General features: G+C 40.3%; 3 protein-coding genes across 12 annotated transcripts; 2 read left to right on the top strand and 1 right to left on the bottom strand.

Moving 5' to 3' along the window:
- LOC109722827 (putative magnesium transporter MRS2-G) lies at window positions 1–2404 on the top strand. Its single transcript, XM_020250982.1, has 4 exons — window positions 1–645; window positions 1003–1367; window positions 1636–1920; window positions 2020–2404. Exons 1-4 carry the CDS (start codon window positions 276–278, stop codon window positions 2296–2298), a joined length of 1299 nt encoding a protein of 432 aa, XP_020106571.1. The 5' UTR covers window positions 1–275; the 3' UTR covers window positions 2299–2404.
- Window positions 4704–7532, bottom strand: LOC109723483 (probable inactive receptor kinase At1g27190). The gene has a single exon (XM_020251867.1). It carries the CDS (start codon window positions 7373–7375, stop codon window positions 5495–5497), a length of 1881 nt encoding a protein of 626 aa, XP_020107456.1. The 5' UTR covers window positions 7376–7532; the 3' UTR covers window positions 4704–5494.
- Window positions 14697–23133, top strand: LOC109723168 (cyclin-dependent kinase G-2). 10 transcript variants are annotated; one of them, XM_020251439.1, is made up of 13 exons: window positions 14697–14861; window positions 14959–16465; window positions 16547–16675; window positions 16758–16893; window positions 16967–17055; window positions 17171–17282; window positions 17374–17480; window positions 17574–17761; window positions 17863–18202; window positions 19786–19906; window positions 20170–20263; window positions 21134–21301; window positions 21396–23133. In XM_020251439.1, the coding sequence occupies exons 2-8, from the start codon at window positions 15006–15008 to the stop codon at window positions 17671–17673; spliced, it is 2133 nt and encodes a 710-aa protein (XP_020107028.1). In that variant the 5' UTR covers window positions 14697–14861; window positions 14959–15005; the 3' UTR covers window positions 17674–17761; window positions 17863–18202; window positions 19786–19906; window positions 20170–20263; window positions 21134–21301; window positions 21396–23133. The 10 variants fall into 10 exon arrangements, with proteins under 10 accessions (XP_020107028.1, XP_020107027.1, XP_020107023.1 ...); XM_020251438.1 differs by having other exon boundaries at window positions 20989–21301; XM_020251434.1 differs by having other exon boundaries at window positions 17863–17925; window positions 18109–18202; window positions 19786–21301.

Genomic DNA, 24724 nt, shown 5'->3' with positions numbered 1-24724 from the left:
GCATTATAGGGTGGAGGGCGCTCTCTGGGTGGTTTGTACGTGGAACGTAAACATCCGGAGAAGAAGAAGAAGAAGACGACGAAGAAGAAGAAGAAGCTCTTCTCAATCCCCGCCACCTCCATTTTTAAATTCTTACTCACAATGCCCTACTCGAGGAGTAGCGATCGCCGAGAGGGAGTATTCGAACAACCCACGCCATCGAAGCCGAACCCTCCCCCAAACCCTAACCCTAACCGTTCTCTTCCTCCTCTTCCCGATCCGCCGCCGCCGCCGCCATGTTGCGACGACGGCGCAAGCACTCCGCCTCCTCCTCCTCCCCCGCCGCGGCCTCTGCCAAGAAGAAGGACCGATCGGGGCGGGGATCGGTGCATCCGAAGCCGACCTCGGCGTCGAGCGCCGGGAGGAGCGGCGTCGGCGGAGGGTCTTCGGAGCCAGCGCCGGCGCCGGCGCCGGCGGAGACGCCCCCCGCGGCGGCGAAGGGGGCGAAGAGGAAGGGCGGGGCGCGGCTGTGGATGCGGCTCGGCCGCGCGGGTCGCTCGGAGATCGTGGAGCTCGACAAGGGCGCGATCGTCGCGCGCGTGGGGATCCCCGCGCGCGACCTTCGGATCCTCGGCCCCATCTTCTCCTACTCCTCCAACATTCTCGGTGAGCTTCTCCTCCTCTCGTACACCCTTCAATCCGAGCCTTTTTTTTATTATTATTATTCAAAATCTTCACATCTATGGAACAATTTGAAGCTCAGTTCCTGCAAAATCCAAATTTCCTTACATACCTTCCAAAACTCAATTCTTGCATAAAAAAGCCATAAATTGAGGACTTTTACTCAATTCAGATAAGGCTATTGTTGCAGGAAACAGATATTCCGAACACATATAATACCATTGTGAATTGCATTAGGTTAATAACTCATTTTTGCTTGTAGAGGTACCTATCTATCGCTCATATGTGCGATCTTAAATTCTCCATGCCTCATTTTGCTCACCTTTATTTTCTCGGTTTCAGCCCGGGAGAGAGCTATGGTTGTGAATCTTGAATTCATCAGGGCCGTAGTTACTGCCGAAGAAGTGCTGTTGCTGGATCCCCTGTCTCAGGAAGTCCTTCCTTTTGTCGATCAACTGAGACAACATTTCTCTATGAAGAATCCTGTTGAGGCAGCTGAAATCGAGCGGGAACTGCCGTTTGAGTTCCAGGTGCTGGAGATTGCGCTGGATGTCGTCTGCTCATGCTTGGACGCAGAGACTGCTGAACTCGAGAAAGCTGCCTACCCTGTTTTAGATGAACTAACTAAGAAGGTGAGCAACAAGAATCTCGAGAGGGTGCGGTGCCTGAAGGGCGATCTTACTCGTTTGCTCGCACGTCTCCAGAAGGTAATCTTTGGATGCTGCCTTTATTAGCTATTGCTCTTTCGGTGGTAATGGCACGAATTTGTTTTCTTTTTCGACGAAAAGCGTGAACTTGTTATTGTCTGCATTTCGTAGCTATCCCGGATATCTTTTTACGACATTTCATGTATGTCATCTTCTGTTATTTTTGTTCAACTTTCTGTGTGTTCTTTTTAATCCCTAAAGTGCCATAACAGTGCTTGTAAATCATTTATCTTGCCTTAAGTTAACACGGCATATTTTCGATTGCTAGGTTAAGGATGAAATTGAGCATCTTTTAGATGATCATGAAGACATGGCACATCTGTGCTTAACAAGGAAGCAGATTCAGAATCAGCAATTCGAAGCCTTGACGGCTTCTGGGGCTTCTAATAGCATTGTTGCAGCTGGAACAGATAGCGCAAAACATAACCCTAATTTCCAGAGTAATGCAAGCATTATCACAAGTATATACGTAGATCATGATGTGGAGGATCTGGACATGTTGCTTGAGGCTTATTTCATGCAGCTGGATGGAACCCGCAACAAGATCCTGTTGGTGAGTAGCTACTTATTCTCTGATTTTACTCTCACTGAAGTGCTCTTATTCGTGTTTATAATCATTCTTAACCCTGCTTCCTTGTTATCGGATTAACAGATTCGCGAACATATCGACGACACGGAGGACTACATGAACATCCAACTCGACCACCGGCGTAACGAACTTATTCAGCTCCAGCTGATACTAGCGGTGATATCCTTCGGCATAGCTCTTGAGACATACATCGCATCGGCTTTCACGATGAATTTGCCGTGCAGTTTCTACCATGTTTACGGCCTCTTTTGGCCCTTTGTGGTTGGTTCCTCGGGTTTCTCCTTCTTGATTTTCCTCGCCTTGATGGGCTATGCCTGGTGGATGGAACTGCTTAGCCCTTAAAAATGAGATCTAATGCGCATGAATTAGTCGAAACCCACCGCTAGAATGTGTAAATGTTGGCCAACATCATTTCTATCTCTGTGAATTGAATAAGTGGAACCTCAGATATGTGGACTATGTGTATCGAATCAATTCTAAAAAGTCGGTTTTTGACCATACTATTGATGGTTGACTCTTAAGACATGTTTGGTTGGCTGAAGATAAAGCATCGAAAATGGCACTTTTAAAAAGTAACGTCTTATCAATTACTTAGTTTACGAAAATGTATATGGAAGCCACTTTATAAAAGTGGCCTGATAAAGTGAGTTATAATTAAATTTTACTTTTTTAACTTCAGTTCAAAAAATTCGGTAGTTACCAAAAATGAAGAGTTTAATTAAGAGGTTATATCTGATTTTAACTTTAATTTTTAAATTTATTTTTAAAGTTAAATTTTACTTCAAATTTGAATTAAAATTATGATCACATTCTAAATTTTATTTGTAAATTCAAATTCAACATAAAATTTTTAAATTCAATTTATTTCATGTCTTTGTTTCATTTCCTCTTCAAAGTTAAATTCCCCTTTTTCTCCATTTTCTTTTTTACCATTGTTGGTTCAAAGACAAAAGCCGTTCAAATGCAGAAAAAGTCCTCTCGGAAATAGGGATGCAATTTCGCTAATTCTCCAACATGCCAAAAATAAATAAATAAAAGATTAGCAGCGGATGAAATGGACATTTCAAAGTCTAGTGCGATTTTACCTAAACTCGAGAAATACACATAAACTGATAGGTTGACCTAAAGTTGCATTCAGAAATGTAACTGGTGCTATTGCATGTGTTTCGAAATCGAAAAACCAAAAAATATATATATATACGAGAGTATTTGGGAATTCAATGAGGAAATCACTAAACAAATAGCAAATACGAAGAGAATAAATCATCCAGACAAAGTCTGGGAGGGCGTCTGTATGATACTAATGCGTCATATGTTATTGCTGGCTTTGGACTGAATAGAAATTGCAATAGCACGTCAGGCTTGCAATTCGCAGATTAATTACAGATCAGGAACATGCAGCTAGAAACAGGTTATTGAACTGATCTGATACACCGCATTGTCTTTGCAATCAATAATACAGAAAAAGAGAGTAGCAGCATGAACAGGAAGGAGAAGGCAATGATATAATTGGAAGATTAAAAGCAGTGCAGAAAATAAAAACCAATGAAGATTCAAAAGCAGCAGCTACCGTTCCGACTTGTGCGAGAGAAGTGCTTATTCTAGAAAGAAGAAATTTGCAACAATGGACCAATTGAACAAGACAAAGACACCATTATACGGATGTTCTGGTTCTGTTTCCATTAAACCATAAAACAATCTGTCTACAGAAGCATAAGCTGTAAAGATGCATCCTAAAGGGCAAAGTGTACAAATACAAAAAAAAGCACCAGGACAACTTGGTTTTTTCCCATACAATGACAAAAAATCACTGAAAACAGAAAAGCTTTTTAGTGCATGATATCTATTCTTTCTAAAAGATGTTTGTGAGCATTAAATCACTGCTGAGCTAAAGTATAATTGTCGATAAGTCTAGTACTTGCAGCTGTCAGAGTGTTACTTCAAAACTAGGTTTCGCTAACCGGGTGTAACTTCAAATAAGAAACCTCAACACCTTTTGCATTCAGTTTAACCATCTTAAAGTAAAGCTAAAAGGCTAAAAGCAGAACAGAAATTCACCAAGGTATTGTTGCGGAACTTCAGTTTAAAAGTTTCTTAGTGTCGGAAGCAACCCACGCACTATTATAACCTACTGATATGGATTGCAGTAGCTATTACTCAACCTATAGCGTGGTCGAGCAGGGCTTCAGCTACAATATGGACATGACTGAGCTCCATATTTTGTTAGATTCATGGTGTATCAGTGACTTAGGAAAGGAGAGAGAGTTCAAAAACATCACACCTGAGATATAGAGGAAGAAAATCCAAATTAATTTAACATATGATAATGTTGAACTATCCCATTTAAAAGAAAGGAAAAAACAAAAATCAGATGCTCATTTCGTACTAGATCCCATAATTGCAGCTAATTTGAAACACAGCATGTTCGGAAATTCAAAATCCTATAATAAAGAGGATGCACCCTTCCTTCGAATAAGATAATTATAAGACAAATACTTAGAGAAGTTACATAGAATAGAGACCTAATGAAAGAACAATGGGAATTGGTTTGACATCTTCGCTCTCACCAGCATTTGGTGTTCGAATGGTAGTTATAAAAATTAATATACAGCCTAGGAGGAAATAGGCTAAAGGATGGTGCGAGCTCGTAGGAACTTAGAAAAATTGTATAGCCAAAATTCAGAGAAAGCATCAAAGTATAAGCAATTAACTAAGCAACTAAAACAAATAATAATCACTTCAAAGTGTTGCACTGAACATGAATTTCACTGCCGCAGGGGCACATGAGCATGAAATACAAAGTCATTTCATAACAACGAGCCTGAAGAGGCGGAAGCAAAGAAATAATATGTGATCAAGAACACATTCATCAGTACTCACCCAAAGCACAGAGTAAATATAAAAAAAATAAAAAAAAATAAAAAAATAAAAGCCAAACTGACCTTAGTTGCTTGTGTTAATAGCATCAAACACCTATTTCAGACAGAAGCTGCCAATCATGACATTAACGCATATCTACCATATTATTATGCAAACAAAGACACGAAATCGATGTAATGAAAAAGTGATCTTGCAACCTATCCTATGATTCGGCATATCAATGGAAATACATAATACACTACCACCGAGTACTGCAGTGTTCCATAACCGTGGAGCAAGTAAGCGCAAAATGGTTCGCCGAATTCAGGGGTGACTCCTTGAGAAAATAGCTAAACTAAATTCCGTTGCAATGACAGTACAGAGCGTGTACAACATCGACGAGGGAGCCCATTACCCCTACCAAGAGCCGCCTCTATTAACATTACAAATTTCGTGCACTGAAAAAGCTAAAGCGCAAGCCAATAACTGATCATTCGACAGTAAAAGAACGGATCGACCAAAGCTATACCATCACTTACAAAATAGATGAAAAGCCATACCGTCGGACTACTTAGCAAGATGGTCCATCACTTGATGTGACCGACATATGCAGGCACGGGATAAGGTATCCATGGAGAGCATCCGACGACAGGCCTCTGCCCGACGGTACCAGCCGCAGCTACTGGGTATCGGAATCATCCTTGCCGTAAGCCAGCGGGAACTCATCGAACTGCTCGGAGAAGTCGTAGCCGTCTCCGACATCCTTCAGCGACTGGTATACCCGATACATGGAAAACCTCTCTTTGGGCCGGGCTACAATACACCCGCACGCGATCTTCAAGAACTCCACGATCTCCTCGTCGTGGCCCTTCCCGTGCAGGGACTTATCGATAGCATCGGTCAACCGGCCGGCAGCGGCCAGCTGGTTGATCCAGTCGACCAAATTCCCCTTGAAGTCTTCCCCCGCCGCCTCGCTGCTGACTTGCGCGGGCTTCTGCCCCGTGGCCAGCTCGAGCAGCACGACCCCGAACGCGTAGACGTCGCCCTTCGTGGTGGCGATCGGATTGGTGGCGTACTCCGGCGCCACGTAGCCAAGCTCCCCGAAGTCGCCGCTCAGGAAGGGGGAGGTGTTGGCGGCGGCTTCGTGGGGCGGCGCCGCGCGGACGAGGCGCGCGAGGCCGAAGTCGGTGACCCGGGCCTCGCCGTCGTCGTCGAGAAGGACGGCGCCGGAGCTCACGTTCTGGTGCAGGAAGGGGATCTGGAAGCCGTGGTGGAGCCAGGCGAGGCCGCGGGCGGCGCCGACGCCGATGCGGAGCCTGGCGGGCCAGTCGAGGGCGGCGTGGGGCGGGGCGCGGAGGAGGGGCGGGAGGGCGCCGCCGGACATGTGCTTGTAGACGAGGAGGCGCTCGTCCTCGACGACGCAGAAGCCGAGGAGGGGGACGAGGTTGGGGTGGCGGAGCTGGCCGATGCGGCCCATCTCGGCGCGGAAGGGCTTCTCGGGGAGCGGGCAGGAGTGGAGGCGCTTCACGGTGAGCGCGGAGCCGTCGCGGAGGACGGCCTTGTAGGAGGTGCCGACCCGGGAGCTGCCGGCGGCGACGATGTGGTCCGGATGGAAGTCGGCGGTGGCGGCCATCAGATCCGCCAGCTTCAGCTTCACGATCGGCTTCTGGAAGAGCGACACCGGCAGCAGCCGGTTGTGCGACGCCCGCAGCGTCTCCGCCCACCACCGCCCGTCCTCCTCCCCGGCCGCCCCGGCCCCGGCCCCGGCCCCGGCCCTCTTCCTGGACTTTTTGGAGGGGGAGAAGCACCAGCGCCAGACGGCGTAGGCGAGGAGGAGGGAGGCGGCGGCGCCGAAGACGCCGGCGGCGACGATGATGATGAGGCTGGTGCGGGTGAGGGAGCGGCCGCCGGCGCCGCAGCGGGAGGAGTCGACGCAGAGGGCGGGGTTGCCGGCGAAGGCGGAGGCGCCGAATGCGGAGGCGAGGGCCGGGGGGACGGGGCCGGAGAGGGAGTTGTCGGAGAGGTCGAGAGTCTTGAGGCGGTCGAGGCGGGCGAGGGAGGCCGGGACGGAGCCGGAGAGGCGGTTGGAGGCGAGGCGGAGGCTGTTGAGGAAGCGGCAGGCGGAGAGGTCGGTGGGGATGGGCCCCGAGAGGGAGTTGGAGGAGAGGTCGAGGGTGACGAGGTAGGGGAGCCAGGAGCAGAGGTCGGGGGGGATGGGCCCCGAGAGGGCGTTGGAGGAGAGGTCGAGGGTGGTGGCGGCGCGGCAGAACTGCAGGGCGGAGGGGACGGGGCCCGACAGCGACATGGACTGGAGCGACAGCGCGATCACGCGGTTCTCCNAGCACACGAACCCCACCGTCGACGCGTTCGCGAAGTCACACGCTGACAGCCGCCGCCCCAGCGCGTCCCGCACCCCCCGCAGGCACCGCACGTCGTCCTCCTCCCCGTCCCCCGGCGGCGCCGCCCCCGATGCCCCCGCCCCCGACCTCACCCTCACCGCCGAGACGAGGACGAGGACGAGGACGAGGAGGAGATGGAGCACAGCGTAGAATTTCCTCATTTGTACGCGAGGATTGGAGAGGAGAGAGAGAGAGAGAGAGAAGGGGATTTGGGGGAGATGGAGATGAGGGAGGAGGGTAAAAAGGAGGCGGCTTTGACTTTGGACTAAGGAAAAAGAAAAATGGGAAGAGGTGGAATGGGAAAAAAAAAAAAAAAAAAAAAAAAAAAAAAACTTTTCCTCGGCTTTAATTTTTTTATTTATTTATACTCTTTTTACTTTTTAAATCTTTCTTTTTCTTAAATTCAAGCAACCACTTAATTAGCTAATAAATTTCGACTAATTAAGATTTACTTGCCATGAGCTAGTTAAAACTATTAAGCTCAATGAAATCCTCAATTTTTTGGTTAATTTCGTTCAAATCTAAGTTTAGGAAGTAAAGTGCAAATAGTCCAAGGAATCGCTTCAGAATTTCTTATAATTGAGGGACTCTCCAACTTTTCCATATAAATTCACCGAGTCTCCAATTATTAGTGCTTCGAGATGGGAGATCTGGACGGTAGTGAGACAGAGAGAGTAAATTTCAGCTGTTGTTGGTGGATATTTTGGACCGCGCTGGGTGCAGTTAAGGGAAGAATATACTACTGTCCGGACCGTAGTCTTCACTCTTCAGTTGAGAGCCTCTTTGTTGTTTCATTAAAGATCATTTTTATTTTTATTTTTTTAAAAAAAAACATGCTATTCATCTTATTTATTTTAAAAAATAAATTTAACTGAAAATATTAAATAACTAAGGTTTAGTTTGGCATTGAGACCCATCTGACGCTATTAGATAAAATGAAACTGGAAAAATAGTATATAGGGATATGTTTCTGCGTTTTTCAGTGGGGCTGCAGAAAATATATCGTAACCAATTTATCGCTATATGCGAAATGCAATATTACATACGAAAATAAATAGGGTATTTTTTCATCATACTTTCTCACCTTGCATAATGCAATCTTCTCGCAATCCCAAATATAACCTAAATTTTAAATTTCGAATTTTGAGTATCAACCACCAAATCCTTTATCACTTGCACTGGGACAGTCAGTGATAAAATTCACTTTATAATAGACTATTGGAAAAACCAGAGTTAAGATAAAAATTATTTTTTATTATTTATTTGTATTATAGTTAAATTAAAATTTTTTAATTTTATTATTTATTTAACAGAAAGTGAATAACGTAAAAATTAGAGATGTGGTGGATAAATTAATATTATTATTATTTTTTCGTATTTTGGAGAGTTTTGAGTTTCTACTTAAGAAAAATTATATTATAATACAAAACAACAAAAATAAATATTTACAGCCGAAACTATTTCATCCTTCTTCACTTTCGGTAAAAATAAGCACACCCTAAACATAATTACGAATATTTTGAAATAAAACATTAAATTGCTATATATACAATATAGATATTTGAAATTTAATATGTTATATTTTTTTTTCTGACATTATTATGTTGTATATCTCAAAAACAAATTCTATACAATAGAATGCGACTGCGGACTGGCAATTAAAGATAAAAAAAATATAAATGTTTTTAAAGATTCTCAAAATATTAAGAAAAAGGTAACTTTTTTCCCTATTCAATCAGTTTTTTTTTTTTTTTTTTCTAGATGTTTTAGTTGTAACCTTTTCTAATAGTTTATAGTCAAACATTTTAAAGACCTACAGGGTTAAATTTTATGAACCGGTTCTGGGGAGATTGGTGGGCCAGGTCTATGCAGTAATTTCCTGACATTGGGTGTCAGTAAAAACAAAGTTGCGGGAGTTGAGGGAAAACTCTGAGCAAAGTAAAGAGTCTGGGGACTAGTGAAATGATTGGACAATTTGTGGGCCCACTTCGCACTGTCCCCGTGGGGCCCACATGCGCAGTGGGCCATACTACGAGCAACGGCGCATGCGGATGCTTAACGATCCACCGTCCAATAGCTGAGTGACCTGTAACTGGACGGTGGATTTGTGTGTCCCAGCATCCTTCCACGTGCGCCATCGAAATATGCATGCACCCAGTTCATCTATACTTTTGTGCACCACTCATCCCATCCACCCTCCATTTACGTACCGGAGATTAATCCCAACAATCCGACATTTAAATATAATATTAAAAAAAAATCGCCACTCGTTGGATGGTGGACCGAATCGAGGATACGTATATATTACCATGAACCTGGTGCATGCAATAATTGAACAGTAGCCTGCAGACTCATGTGGCTTCAATTTTTTTTTCACTTTAATATTCTACTGTTTAAAGCGTAGTAATTTAGTGTCAGTTTAAAGTCTATTAATTTAGTGTCATTTTATATTTTTATTATCGATTCTACTAATTTTTTTCGTTAAATCAGTGACAAAGTTAAAACTAAATGGTACTAAAGTGAATATTCGCTAAATATATGTGGAGTATCTAAAAATTTTTGCATATAATTTAACAAAATATTAACGAAAAAGTTGACAAAAAGATAAAAATAAAATCATATGACACTAATTCGTTATACTTTAAACTATATGATACTAAAGTAAAAAAGTACGAAACGACAGGAGTGGTACCTGAAGTTTACCCTTTATTCAAATTTTTCAAATTTTGCGTAAATTATACTATAGGGCTAAAAGTTGATTTATTCATCCTGTAAATATTTTATTTTTATCTTAATTTTGATAAATTATTGTATAAGATAACTGTACAAACAAATATAAAAATAAAAGAATGTCCTTAATGATGGATAGCTTGATTGTAAGACATTGTGATCATTCACGTGTTGAGTGCAACTTTATGGGTTAACCACGAGCTTAAAGTACACTGGTGGGACAATAATTTGTTATTAGAGTTTCGATTCCACTTAACCTTTCCAAATAATTATAATAATTTCCCTCTTAAAAAGTTGTTGGCGAAATCTAGTCACAAACTACAAGTCCTTAAGTTTTTGGATGATGAGATTGGCAAAAATGGTATGTTTTGAATAGCCTCTAAGTAAGCTAGTGAGTATTAACTACTTAAGACTCTTGGCGAATAGTATTGCGTTTATGTTTCAATGATGTTTAATTAAGGGGCAATTGCTTATATACCTTGAAAAGTTTCCGATTTTTCGATTTATCCTTTTTAAAAGGCTAATATTGAAAATACATTTTCTACGTTCCAACCTATTTCTAATATACCTCTAGAATTAAAATCTATTAATGAACTCTTTTATTTCTGTAAAATTACTATTATGCCGTTTCAAATATACCCTTCCACCATCACTAATTTTCTTATTTGCCTTTAAAATCTGGGGCACAAAAAGTATTTTGACTTTTGGTCTTTTTTAATATATCCCTCTACCGTCACCAATATTTTTTATTTACTCTTAAGTTAAGGGCAAAATTAGTATTTTATTTTTTTTAACTATGGTAGATATTTAACTCACGTTTAACCCAAGTTAACTTAACAAGAGATAACTGCAGGGGTATTTTATAATAACGGTAAAACATATGAGAGGTATTTTAGAAAGAAAAAAAAAGTAAAAATAAATCGGATGTTTTCAAATGTATGAGTAGTGTATAGGCAATTATCCCTTTAATTAATTATAGACCTTCTCCACAGAAAGATGAAGAGAGTCAATAGTCAGATAAAGCACTTCTCCAAATAGCTGTTACTTTGTTCTACTTGGAATGTTCAAATCTCTATCACTCACGCAACCCAAATACAACTGCTTACCAAGTTTTCTTAGAGAAAGCCACTGTATATTTTAGCGATTTGACCCCTCACTAGTCAACCAGAGAGAAACAGAGATTTTGCAACATTTTTTGGCACTAAATTTGCGATTAACATACCGAATCATCATCATCATCGAAAAATCACAATAAAAGAGAAGCAGAATGAAAACAAGCCATCCATCGCAATCTGTGGGGAAGCTGAAAATTCCGTGAAAACATTATCACTGTTGTTGACCGCCATCGATTTCTTCAGCAATGACCGGACGAAATGTTGTTGTCACTTGTCACCGTTGAACGACATTAATTTTCTTTCGAACATTTTTAACCGGGTAGGGTAATCAGAAAGAAACTTGTCTGAACTTGTTAAGGACCTGTTGGGTCCAATTGAAGTTTCTGTGGAAGTTGCTGTTGGAGTTAGAATAGCTTGCAAAAGATGCTGACTTTGATATATTTTTCCGCTGCAGCGCCATTTCTACACAAGATGCAAAATTTTCTCATAAGGTTCTATACATTTATGCAAATGGGATTGCAGGACTTCATGATAAAAATGAAGCGTTAGGAAATGTTAGAAATAATAGGCAGCGGAAACTTACAAACCGGATAGCCAACGTATCCGGGAACCGGAATCGGATCGAGTTTCTCGTTTTACAAGCCTTCTTGGATCGTCCTTGTCTCGATGCTTCTAGATCTCCCACTTTTCCCGTCTTCTTCCATGCGTACGCCTTACGTCAAGGAACGGATCGCCTTACGTCACGGATGCCAATCGGAGAGGGCTACCAAAGTCCTCTCCTATGTCCACACCCTAAAATCCCGGGAACGTAGGTGGAAATCCCAGAGAGGAAGAAGAGAGAGAAGAAGGAAGATTTTGTGGATTATCGAATTAGATCGTATTCTTTTTTCGTCGTTTCTACGGGAGAAAACGGGGGCGTATATATAGAATAACGGAACCCCTAAATATCCTGAATCTAATTAGGATTAGGATTGAGATATTTATTAATATATAATAAATATTCATTATAAGATATGTTTCTTAACTGATAAGAAATATATAATTTATACTTATCCTAAACTTATTAGGATAAATCATGATCCATAACAGGAAACATGTAGTAAGATGTAACAATTTACGTACAAGATAGCTGACAATTGTAGCAGCACGAAATGACAACATGGAAGCATTAATTGGGCAATGACATAGATTTACATCGCAGCTAATCTAATATCCATAATCCGATTGTGCACTAATCAGATTTACACGAAAAGAAGTAACTACAAAAGCTCTTACTATTGCAGATATGCAGTTGAATTCATGAAATTCTACCAGGGGCACTCGAAGATCAGCGACCGCAAGTTTTGAAGTTCCTGTATACATATCAATAAGACTGGTATCACATTAGAAACCATTTCTGTAACATATTGCGTAGTACTATGTTGTAAACAATTTTAAGAACCTTGTTCTTAATATCACAAGTTTACAAATAGTTTGTGTACATTATTCGTGCCTTTTGCGTTAATTTTTGCATTTATTTTGCAAGAGACGATGTGAGGCGGAGGATGGTTATTGCCTTTTTCCTGGAAGAAGTGGTGTTCGTTTTTCCCGAAGGGATTGTGGGAAAGAATTCTCGCAAGGTAATTCACCTAGTAAATGAAGATTAATTTTGTTTTCGACGTCACAATAATTGTAATGCCTCTGCTGTATGCCTCCTGAATCTTTGTCTGATGGTAATGGTATTAGTGCTCATATGAAATTGTTTTTCTTGCAAGGTGGAATTTCTCTGGGAATTTCAATATTTATTTGACCGAGTTTCTCTTTTGCAAGGGTTTAATGTGAAGATGCATGGTTGCGCAATTATTCCATGTAATAAGCAAATATGTTTTTTACATGCTGTGGGGCTGGTTCCACGTTGTTTTGGTTGTGTTATCTTTGTGGGCATTTAGGCAGCATTTCTTATTCTTGGGTGACTACCATCTTGATGTATCATCTGGGGCTTTCCAACTCATACATCCTTGGAGATTTCATTTACACTTATCGTATAGTCTGAATAAGGACATAGTTTGAATCTGATAGGCATATTAGAAGCTTGCGGAGTGTTGTTCATGAGGCAGGGGAGACATCGTAGGAAAAAAAAAAGCGTACGAGGAAGGAGAATAATACTAAACATAAGGCCCAAGGCCAAAGTACTCAAATTGTGTGTTGTCATTTTTCTTAGTATATGCTTTCTCTACTAACTTATTGGGCGAAGAAATATTTGTTGGCTTAAATGAGCTAGTATTCTGCCATATGGCGGGAGGTCATGTTGGACCGAGTCATGTTCGAAATGACGTGAGGTTGGATGAGCCAAGTCATGTTTGAAGTGGCGTGAGGTTGATTGGGCCGAGTCACAATCGAGACCCGTGGACGCTCTATTTATATGCTTTAAGTGAATTAGTTGTATATTTCTAACTGCTCGAGTTTTGGGGATTAATGATTAGCACCAACAATCCAAAGATATTTGTTGGTAAGCAATGAGCTCGATCTTGCTACCCTTTTTTTTTTGTTTTTGTTTGCAGCTTCGTTTGATGCCTTTTCTAATTGTCATGCCTACTGTGCCACAGCACGGAATAGTTTTTTTTTTTTTTAATTCTTTTCTTTTTATGTTTTTCATTTGAACGATGAAGTTCGCAATAGGCAGAAATGTTCAATTAGTTGCAATTTGACTCTGTTTTGTTGAATCAGGCCGTAAAATGGGATCAGACAATTAGCAATTTTTTTTTTAAGATGCTGAACCAAATTTGAGTTGCTTTCATATCACTTGTGTAATATATATATNTCTGTTTATATATGACGGTTTTAAATACAATTGAGCAGCACGTAAAAATTTAAGATATCTATAATCTATCTATAATCTATAATCTATAAATCTATATGAAGCCACAATATTTTTTGCCACGTGGCATGATACCTTTCACTCTCCACTCCTCTAATTATATATAAGGTGCAATATTTAATTATATGCACCATATTAATATTCTATGAATGAGTGGACTTTATAATTTTAATCAACTCCTTTCTCCATTAATCTTCCACCCCCTCTCTTTTGTAACTCTTTTATATGTACCATAAAAATTTATTTTACTATGTAACATGTTACCCTTCATTCTCATAGCCCAATTTTAAATCAAACCATCTTCTCCTCTTCTCAACGCCCAATCCTTCACCTCCCACTCATCTAATTACATGTAAGATGCAACAATTAATTATATGCACCATATTAATATTTTATCAATGAGTGGATTCTAGTTATAATTTATTTTTTTAATAGTTAAATTTAGTCATACTAATTGGCTGTACATAACATGGTGTAGTTTTCTATATATCAATAATCCGTAAATATAAATTTTATTAAAATTTTTAAATTTTGCTTATATTATCTACCCGCTGCATTGCACGGATCTCTACACGAGTTCAATTGAAAGCAATATAACATTTTATATTAAAATAATATTAGTTTATAAAATAAATATTTTTTATAAATTTGAGTTCTATGAAAAGTGTTCATAAATTGTCATTATTTTTCACACAAGAATAATTGTAACATTTTTCTTAATTTTTTTTTTTTTAATGAAGCCACAATATTCTGTACAAAGCCGAACTGAACGCTTGTTTCCAAATACGCGCTGACGTGATTCGCCCTAGCCCTAATTAAGAGAGAGAAGCAACCCGGAAGGCGGACAAAAGCGTCCTGAGATTTTACGGAAGCTCCGCTGCCTGCTTCATTTTCTCTTCCAGAGCCGTCGGGGGAGAACTCTCATCGCCGCCGCCTCTCTTCCAGGTCCGATAAATTCTCTAATTCCCCATCTCTCTTATCCTCTCCGCTCCCTCCTCCCTAATCATCTAGGGTTCCAATTGCCTGGGTTTGCGATATCTAGGGTTTCGTAAGGTTCGGCGTTCCCTGGATCGGAATCTTGTGGTTTCAATGGCGTCGGGGCGGCACGGGGGTCTGCGAGACAACCAATCCAGGGGCCTTGAATTGGATAAGGAGGCGTCGAGGAGGAAGGGGCATCGCCCGGATCGAAGGAGCCGCCGCGGCCGCGATTTGGGGGCTAGGGTTGGGGATTCGCAGGGGCTCCCCAAGAAGAGGGAGCCTTTGAATGGCTATCACCGCCACCATCACCAGCAGCCGGAGAAGCGGCAGAGCATCGTCGTCGAGAACGGACACTGCTCGGCCGGAGGCGGCGAAGATGATCAGAAAAGGAGCCGGCTTTCGGGGCGGTCGGCTGATCGGGAGCCTGGGGAGCTGTCTGGCGGCAGCGGATCGGAGGGCCCTGAGGCACCGCAGCTGCAGGTTAATAATGATAACGGATTCCAGGATGGGGAAAACGGCCGCTCGATACCCTCTCCGAGCAAGAAGAGGAAGTTCTCTCCTATAGTGTGGGATAGGGATGACGGGAGGCAGTCCACTACTGCTACTGCTACTGCTACTGTTAGTGCTATTGCTATTGCTATTGCTACTTCTGTAAGTAGAAAAGAATTGGTTGAGCCCGTCGAACTCCCCCCGCCTCCTCCTCCCCTGCCTCGCGGGCACGTCTTGCCAAATTCGATTGATTCGCCTCGTGACCGTGAGTTGGGCGGCTATCCGGAAGCCGAGCAGATGGAAGAGGACGATTATGAGTACCCTACTGCACGGAACATTTCATCTTCTCGCTGGGCCGATGGGAACAATGCACTTGATGATGAAAAAGATGAAGACGCAGAGGCTGTGCCGAAGAAAAAGAGAAGTACGTCGCCGGCTGATTCGTTGGGAAAAGGATCGCTTAAGAAAGTTCCAAGCCCTGAGCTTGGAGAGATTGTGAGGGAGGGTTCTGCAGGGGCTGTGTCTAAGTCGTCTGGTTCCGGACGGGACGACTATATGGATATTGACAGGAATGAGGCCGACAGCTATGTGTCTGATCGAATGTCTGAGACAGAGTCAGAGGATGAGGATTATGGGGCTAAAACCCCTGAACCTGCACAGCCGCCACAAAGATGTATCAACATGCTGCAAGGGTGCAGAAGCGTCGATGAGTTTGAGAGGCTCAACAAGATAGATGAAGGCACCTATGGAGTTGTGTACAGAGCAAGGGACAAGAAGACTGGCGAGGTTGTTGCGCTGAAGAAGGTTAAGATGGAGAAGGAACGAGAGGGCTTCCCGCTGACCTCTCTGAGGGAGATAAACATTTTGTTGTCTTTTCATCACCCTTCCATTGTTGATGTTAAGGAAGTTGTTGTAGGTAGCAGCCTAGATAGTATATTCATGGTAATGGAGTACATGGAGCATGATCTTAAAGGGCTCATGGAGGCGATGAAGCAACCCTTTAGTCAGAGTGAGGTTAAGTGCTTGATGCTGCAGCTGTTGGAGGGTGTCAAGTATCTTCATGACAACTGGGTATTGCACAGGCAAGTTCTTTGCGTATATTTCGTTCTGCAGTATTTGGAAATACATAGTATATCTTCTAATATATGGTCTCTTTCTTTTAGGGATCTGAAGACTTCAAATATACTTTTGAATAACCGTGGTGAGTTAAAAATATGTGATTTTGGACTGGCTCGTCAATATGGCAGCCCATTGAAGCCATATACTCAGTTGGTTGTGACTTTGTGGTATAGGTAAGTTTGTACCCAACAATCTGTAATTTCATAGTTCTCGTTTCATTTTTCTCTCAATGTTTGATGTGTTATGCATTTTCAGGGCACCTGAACTTCTACTAGGAGCAAAAGAATACTCTACTGCTATTGACATGTGGTCATTGGGTTGTATAATGGCTGAACTTTTAGCCAAAGAACCGCTTTTTAATGGGAAAACCGAGTTTGACCAGCTTGACAAGGTACCCTCTCTAACGGTATGCAATACATTTGTTTCGCTTGTTGCAATCTAATTGTTAACTTTCTTTCTTGAAGATATTTAGAACACTTGGCACACCAAACGAGAAGATATGGCCGGGATTTGCTAAATTACCTCATGTGAAAGCCAACTTTGTCAAGCAACCGTAAGTTTCTTCTCTACTTGATTGCTTTGTTATTGATTTTCCGCTAACGAGCACTACTTAGCACTGCTACTCTTTGCAATTTTCCCTTAAGTAGCCATTGCATTTGATCCAACAGGTACAACAGGCTGCGGGAAAAGTTCCCGCCCACATCATTTTCGGGACGCCCGTCCTTGTCGGAAGCTGGATTTGACTTACTCAACAAACTGTTGACTTATGACCCTGAGAAGGTGATGCGCTAGAGCCATTCGGTGCTAATATTTGTTATCATTCCTTTAGTCCTTTTCCCTCTCTAATTGTGTGTTATTTTGCTTGTTGCAGCGTATAACAGCAGAAGCTGCTCTCAAACATGATTGGTTTCGTGAAGTTCCTCTGCCTAAATCAAAGGATTTCATGCCAACATTCCCTGCTCAACATGCACAGGACAGGTACATGGATGCACTGAGAGTCAGATGAATAATTATACTTTTACTTGAAAGATTTTTCCATCACAGTGACACTTGTTTCTTCAAATAATATAGGCGTCTAAGGAGGACCATGAAGAGTCCTGATCCACTTGCGGAGCAGCGAATAAAAGAGTTACAGAAAGGGGAGTTAGGGACACACAGCCTTTTCGGTTAAGAGAAACCAAAGTTCTGGTAGAGCACACAGCTATTGATGATCGATGCAATACTAACACTGGTAGTGACAGCAGGTTGATTTCTCTGAGGTGAGAGCGACAACTGATGCTCTTGTTTATCAGGCACCCTTGGCGATTGGGTGGATAACATTCTTCTTCCTATACTACGCCAAAACCAATTTTTGTTGCAGGATAAAATGTGCTTGGCCTATTCATGAGATAAAGCAATCCTCTAATGAAACCTACATCGTAAGGTGTGGCATATTGGATTTGTTGCTCAAGTCAATATCACTTTTGAATGCATTTATGTAACATATTCCTTACTTGTAATCTTTAAATGATGCCAAACATCTTGGTCTTGAAATATCTGAAGTTTATAAATATTTTATCTTCATTGTTGGTACCTTTTCCTTTGATCTTTGCATTTATTTTGCAAGAGACGAATGATGTGAAGCGGAAGATCATTTTAGCTTGTCCTGAGGTGGTCTTTTCTTTTTCTGAAGGAATTGAGGGGAGAATTCTAGCAGAAAGGTAACTCACCTATAGTGATTGTACATGAAGTGTTAACACTGTCATCATTGATGATGTGTTTTCTTGCTTTTGATGTCACAATAACTGTAACACCTCATGCTCGATGTCTTCTGTATGCTTTGTGTAACTTTTTTCTGACAGTATTGGTGTGCATGTGAAATTATCCTTCTTGCAAGGTGAAATTTCTTTTATAATTGCATAGGTGAAATATAAAGATTCATATTGAGCTAACTATTGTATGCTTGTCGATGAGGAAAAGAATTGCCTTTGGGACTCTTTGCACTTATTTTTTCCTGCCTTTTGTTAGCTATGTGTGATTAACAGTTCGAAAGTTTCAATTCTATATAAAAACATAGTAATACATAAATAAAAGAGTTGTAAACTCTCAAATTGTCAAACTCATACAACTTAGACTTTCAGACTTCGTTTACACTTCTCTTACACTCTGTATAGGTATAGTGTAGTCTCTATATTATGCATAAATGAAGATTTGGTTATTATCCAATACAAAGGCTAGAAACACATTTCTCACATAATTAAATATTATAATATTGATCCAACCTCGATCATAGAGTTGTTGTAGCGGTTGGGAGATGTGGTTTCTTAAGTGTACTTGATTGATTATGGTTGTTGTTGGTAGTAGTTGGGATAAAGAGGCTCACAGAATGTTGCTCATGAGACTCGCTACTTTTATGGGAAGATTGAATTGGAGATGAGGAGGATGAGGAGAAAAACAAAGGAGAACAAGGAGAATAAACAGAAAGTAAGGCCCAAGTCAAAGAACCATATTTTTATTTGCTAACTCAATAAAGAAATTTCATAAACTTCCTCCTTTGTGGCCATAAATATAAAGTCAATGGCCAGTTGGCGACCCCATATGCAAATCCTAATTTATCCAAACCGTCTCTTATTTTATTTACTGTCATAGTACCACTCTTTTGGTATCACTATTTGTGTCTGGACTTGTCTCAATTTTCATTTGAAAAGGTTTTTAACTAAGGTATGAACAAAGAATCATTTCAAGGTCGTTGAGTAATATGTAAGTCTGCTAGAAGTCAAAGCTAATCCAAACTAAAATTTACCAAATTCTGCTCGATTATGGACTAGAGCGGATCGTTAGCAAACCTTATATATAGCAATATATTTTAATGTGATGAAATTTGCGCAGTATCAAATTTACAGAATAAAGTGGTGTGATGCTTGTGTAATAATAATGTAAAATGGCTTTAAGAGTTGATCGATATGGTAAAGAAGACTTTCGTTAAATGAAGCTAGAAATTTGATAGACTATCATATAATTATGAGCAGCCTGATGAATGCTACTTCATGTTTGGTCTTGGCAAAGAAGATTTGGTATACTTTACATATTATTCATGCCCGTGTGTTAAAGTTTAACATTGCTCAAATCTGGAGAGGACTATTAGTTCATCTTGGTTTCTCTAATGACTTGTATAAGCTTTGAGAAAAGCTGTTTATCACCCTTTTCCTTGCATAACACTTTGGAGTTAAGATGATCTGCTGATTATTATCTGAACTGTTTTAAAAGCCAGTGAAACTTACGACTATTTTTGACACTTATGCAGTTTTAAGTTTGCGGTTCTTCAAAATCTGGAGCTTGACAGCTCTTGAACTTGGTGAACCTACTAGGTTTTCTTTTTCTCAAAAAAAAAAAAGCCCCCACTGAAAGCGTGGAAACTCCCATTGGTCAGTATACTACTCTTGTTTCTTCTTGTCCAGTCATGCTAAGTTATTGCGGACAAATAATTTGGCCTGTCTTATCATTGTTCTGATGCTTCAATTTGCTCACTTCTCAATTTTATACTCTTCTACGATGTTGTTTGCCTGTTAAGTTACATACGATGGCGAGGTGGCAATTTTCTGTCCTTTTCCCTTTTTTTCTCTGTTTTCCCCCCCTTTTTTCCTTCTCATATAGCTGTAATGCTATCACCAAGTTGCTGTTGCTGTAGAATTGTTCTTCAAGGCACTATTGATATTGATGCCGCAAATTGATGCTGCAGTTCCATAGACAGCAACTCGAATGGGATAGGTGATACTGCCAGGGTAAGTCGAGTATGTTCCAGGTGAATGCTTATGTTCTTGAGAAATCTGTTCTGGATTTAGTGAAAGTTGGTTTATAAAACTTTACTAATATATTCCCATCGTCTATGTGCAAAGAATAGTGCTGATTTTTGTGTATGCCTTGTCCGCATGATGCGCGTGGCGCGTAGCTCCTAATCTTTTAATGTGGCCAAGATAGTGTTCGGAGTCATACTGTGGCCTGATATATTGTTTTTACAACCGTTTGCTGGACTTCGGGGAATGGTATTTTTTGGCTCTTGTTTCATGCATTTTATCTTTTGTTTATGATATCTAATAAAACCTGCTTTTTTGTGAAATACAATCTTATGGATTAGAAAGATGTCGTTCATCGTCCACTATGTTTTGTATTTACATAGCACGTTCATTCTTCAATTATCACTTTTCCCGCTTTCAAATATATCTGGAAAATGTGTATTTATTAGTCATTGGGACATTTGTTTGTAAACAATATACCAGAAACGAGTAGGCTTTAAAAATATCATACAAAAAATTTAACTTGTACAGTGCTACCATTTTTTATTCTTTGGAATGAGTTTGATTGGCCAGTCGCCTCGCTTTTCTAATAATGAGGTCGGTTGATTGGCCAGTCATCCTACAATTTAGGTGTTAAACTTGATGCTACTGTTGAGTGGGGCTCTGGATCCTGTTCAGCTAACTGGCCTAGTATAATTATTTTTCCTACTCAGGTGTTCTGATGTTGTTAATGCTCTTGTTTCCATGTCTAAGAATTATATCAGAATGGTTTTCTTCGGAGGGTGTGGTCTACAGATAAGATTCTTTTTCTTTGTTAAAGAGATAGAGAATGACAATGTAGCTCTTCCAATTTTTTAGTATACATCTTTAGGAGCCCTTTCTATCAAGGTGAAGAGAAGAAAGGGCACCTCTTTGTGAGAGAGATGCCCACAAGTAATAGCTCCTACCAGTTGGTGTCCTAGCCAGCTAGGAGTCATCAGGGATTTGAGGACTGAGGAGGAATTCAGTCTGTCAAAAGTTCACCAGGTATATTGAAAACAGGATGGCTGATTGTATTATAAACTTTTCCCCCTGATTTCACTTCTTATTTCTTTTTAAATTTCATCAGTGATATTTTTAGGAATTCTTCGGCACCGTATCACCATGGAGAGGCACTATAGGAGCTTCTAGATGCCTAAACCTGCAACTGAAGGGATATTTTAAGATTGACCGGTTGAATAGTGCTTTGCCTAGGTGGCATATTTCGAAAACAACAAAACCAGAAAACTGCAATCATTCGGAAAAGATGGTGACTTCGATAAAGTTTCTACTCTAGTCTTTTATGTCGACATAATAAATAGAAAGCCTGACCATCAAAGCTATCTGTTATCACAACTTCTATCTACACTCCATGACAGAATGAGATGTCCATCATACTGAAGGTAGGATCATGATATCATTTCTTGAAGCTTCATCAAGAAGGCGAGCATGAAGGTGGGGCTGTTTTTCACTATGTTGATAAGCAATTACATGGAGGTATGCTAATTTACGAACTTGGTCCTTTTGATGCGGATGAATAGTGTTCATATTTTGGAGTCTATCAATGTCCACACATACCTTGCCAAGAAGTTCTTTTGCTCATAAACCGCCCTGTTGCTCGCGATATGAATTGCCCATTTTGATTTAAGGTTTCTTCGGTGGTCTGCTTAGTTTGATATTTAATGCAAATCACTTTTTGCGTGACGCGGCACACTGGACAAATTCACTACGATATGGACATCCTTTCATATGGACAGTGACCTATAAGTTGTTACAAATGGTACAAAGATCAGGTTGGTACAGAAACTCTGCTTAAGCATAGGGTAGGGTTGGGGCCGTAAAGATTTGTTGACACTACTGTCTGTATGATCTGCCACAATTCAGTTCACCCAGACTGCTAACCTTCAAGAAGCACTCAGTAGCTGTGTGATCATAAGTTGATCGATTCACAACTTTTCATTGGTTTTCTCGAAGATCACGTTTGGAGTCCAAGCTGGGGGGAAAATGTTTGGATCTTTTTTAGTGATTGGATGGATTTTGTGCAACCGTGATGCTGGGAACAAATGTAAAGAAAAGGAAAGGATGGCTCTGTCGTCCCCACATAATTGCCTTAGAATGTACTGATTCCCACAGCTGGGAGGGGCAGTAACTACAATTCATAGCTACTGTCTACTGAGGTATGTTCCGTAGTACATTCGTAAGTCGCAGGTGAACTGATGCCCAGTGGAATTCTAGATGGTTCAAATGAGAAAGTTGCCATTTGTTATGATATATAATACTGATTCCACTCTCTTGAAATTCTTTCTGATGTAAGCAGCAAGTACATATTCTCTCTGATGTGTGTGATCTGCTTAATAAATGCCAGGCACTTCTAAAGCCTGTTGTGGTTTGCAGCATGTTCACTTGAACAAAACAATAGCAAGTCGCATTGGCCCGGTAACCAAGCAAAGCAACTGGCATCAGTATGTATTACTTGGTCTCCAGTATCTATTAGTTTCTTTTAACTGCCAGATGAGACTCCATCTCTTGTTATTGCAGTACCAAGTTAGGTTACGTTCATTCTTTAACAGAGGTGCCATAGTGATATGGTTGCAGCCAAGATGTGTACTCTCATTTTGTTCTTTTAACAAAACTGAGCTGTTTTAATTAAGTTTATCTCTATGAAATTAGTTTGTTTTGACAGCATTGCTTGTTATGTGTGCCTTCATTTTCAGGTGTTTCTTTTGTCGGAAGATACAGGTGCACTTCTAGCTGCACTTTTGCTGTATCTGTTTTCTGATGTTGTAATTGTTTTTCATAAATGTTATCGGTTATTCATTGAATATAAACTCTTTTCGAAATGTCGAGGGTGATATTACTGGAAAGATTATTTCATTTTATGGTGCGATTAATGTGTTTAGCTGACTTTAAATGAATTTGTTTATTGGGGAAAAACAAAGCGTGAACTAAAATTTTAGCTTATTTTTTGGTGTGTGAAAAAGTTGCATGTGCAGATGAGAGCCACTCAATTTGATGGTTTCTGTTGAGGGGTCACAAACGATTCAAATGAGATAAATATTTTTTAAGAATATTTTAAGATGCGGATATGAAGTACAATTGTTTTGGATTTTTATTGAAAGAATCTAATGTTTAGGTAAGTTAATTTGATTTGTATTTTTTTTTTTCTTTTCTTGTTTGGCCTGATGCATAATAAGAATACGATATTGGTTTTCTCCTAACTGTTCTTCAGACTATATCAGAAGTGAGAAGCTCTACTAATTAATTTTAACTCAGATTAAAAACTTTAATTATTTCTGTGTGACGATAACTTAAATTCATCCGGTGGAGGAAGTGGATAATATTTTGTTATTCACTATGCTCAGTAGATTGGATTTTAAATTGCTGTTAATTGTAGGTTGCTATGAGATTTGATTTTTAATTGAGAGTTTAGTAAAAGTTAAAGGTCATTTTGAAAAACTGAAAAATATATCTGAACTTTAGTTTATTGTAAGCTTTAAAAAGTTGAGGGCTAACTTTAGAATATCCTGTATGTTATGTGATGGGGCTTCAAGAAAAAAGGCGTGCCACAACTATTTGTCAATCTAGAAAAGATCTCATATATTTTCACTTTTGCTTTATAAATAATTAGTGCTTTTTACCGTAGCAAGGAGTAAGATGAACTTTGACAAACAGGATAACAAGCACACAAGGTCGAAACTTTTTTAAACAGCTTTATATAACAGCACTTCACAAATGCCTCACTAAGGCCAATTTAAATAGCTTCCACTTGTTTGTTCTAACAAAAACTATGCATTGTTTGACTTATTGGATGGCCATTTCTTCAAAGGCCAGATGTCTCATTGCAACCACTCTTGTGGTCTCTTGCCTTTTTTTTAAATTTTTTTTTTTTTTTTTTTCCATAACAGGTTTACTTTTGCACGTGATCAGACAGTTATGATCATCATATATCAATAATATTATGTCAGGACAGTGACTCTTTACATTTTCTTGTGTTTGCAGATGAGAAGTTGAAATCCCTTATTAAGATTCTTGTGTTTGTTGATGAGAAGTTGAAATCTCTTTTCAAGATAGATATGTCATTGTGGGGCCAAATTGTGTCCTAATAATTTTAGCGGGTGCCCTCAACTCAAGGTCACAATTGGGCTAAATTATTACCAATAATAGTACTCAGGTTTCAACTCTATTAAATTATTTTTTGATCATAGGATTGTGATCGTTGGCGTTAACCATTCATCCTTAAAACTTAAGCGGTTAAAAAGATACAGTTAATTCACTTAAAACGTGCAAATACAGTGCTCACGGATTTCAATTGTGATTCGGTCTAATTAGTCTCACGTTATTTCGAACATAATTCAATCCAATTGGACTTTCCGTCATTTCGAACCAAACCTGATCTTCCACTACAAGATAGAATGCTGATTTTTTTAAGCC

The sequence above is a fragment of the Ananas comosus genome, linkage group 17 (assembly GCF_001540865.1).
Source record: "Ananas comosus cultivar F153 linkage group 17, ASM154086v1, whole genome shotgun sequence".
In the NCBI taxonomy this organism is placed as follows: domain Eukaryota; kingdom Viridiplantae; phylum Streptophyta; class Magnoliopsida; order Poales; family Bromeliaceae; genus Ananas; species Ananas comosus.
The sequence above is the reverse complement of the archived record's forward strand: the minus strand, read 5'-3'. Positions and strand labels throughout refer to the sequence as shown.

Bases quoted from the DNA above. Each gene is read 5' to 3' on its own strand.
- LOC109722827 (XM_020250982.1), top strand. From the start codon at position 276: ATGTTGCGACGACGGCGCAAGCACTCCGCCTCCTCCTCCTCCCCCGCC. The intron at 646-1,002 runs GTGAGCTTCTCC...TCTCGGTTTCAG, and splicing joins CTACTCCTCCAACATTCTCG to CCCGGGAGAGAGCTATGGTT. The intron at 1,368-1,635 runs GTAATCTTTGGA...TTCGATTGCTAG, and splicing joins TGCTCGCACGTCTCCAGAAG to GTTAAGGATGAAATTGAGCA.
- LOC109723168 (XM_020251434.1), top strand. From the start codon at position 15,006: ATGGCGTCGGGGCGGCACGGGGGTCTGCGAGACAACCAATCCAGGGGC. The intron at 16,894-16,966 runs GTACCCTCTCTA...TCTTTCTTGAAG, and splicing joins AGTTTGACCAGCTTGACAAG to ATATTTAGAACACTTGGCAC. The intron at 17,283-17,373 runs GTGATGCGCTAG...TGCTTGTTGCAG, and splicing joins TGACTTATGACCCTGAGAAG to CGTATAACAGCAGAAGCTGC.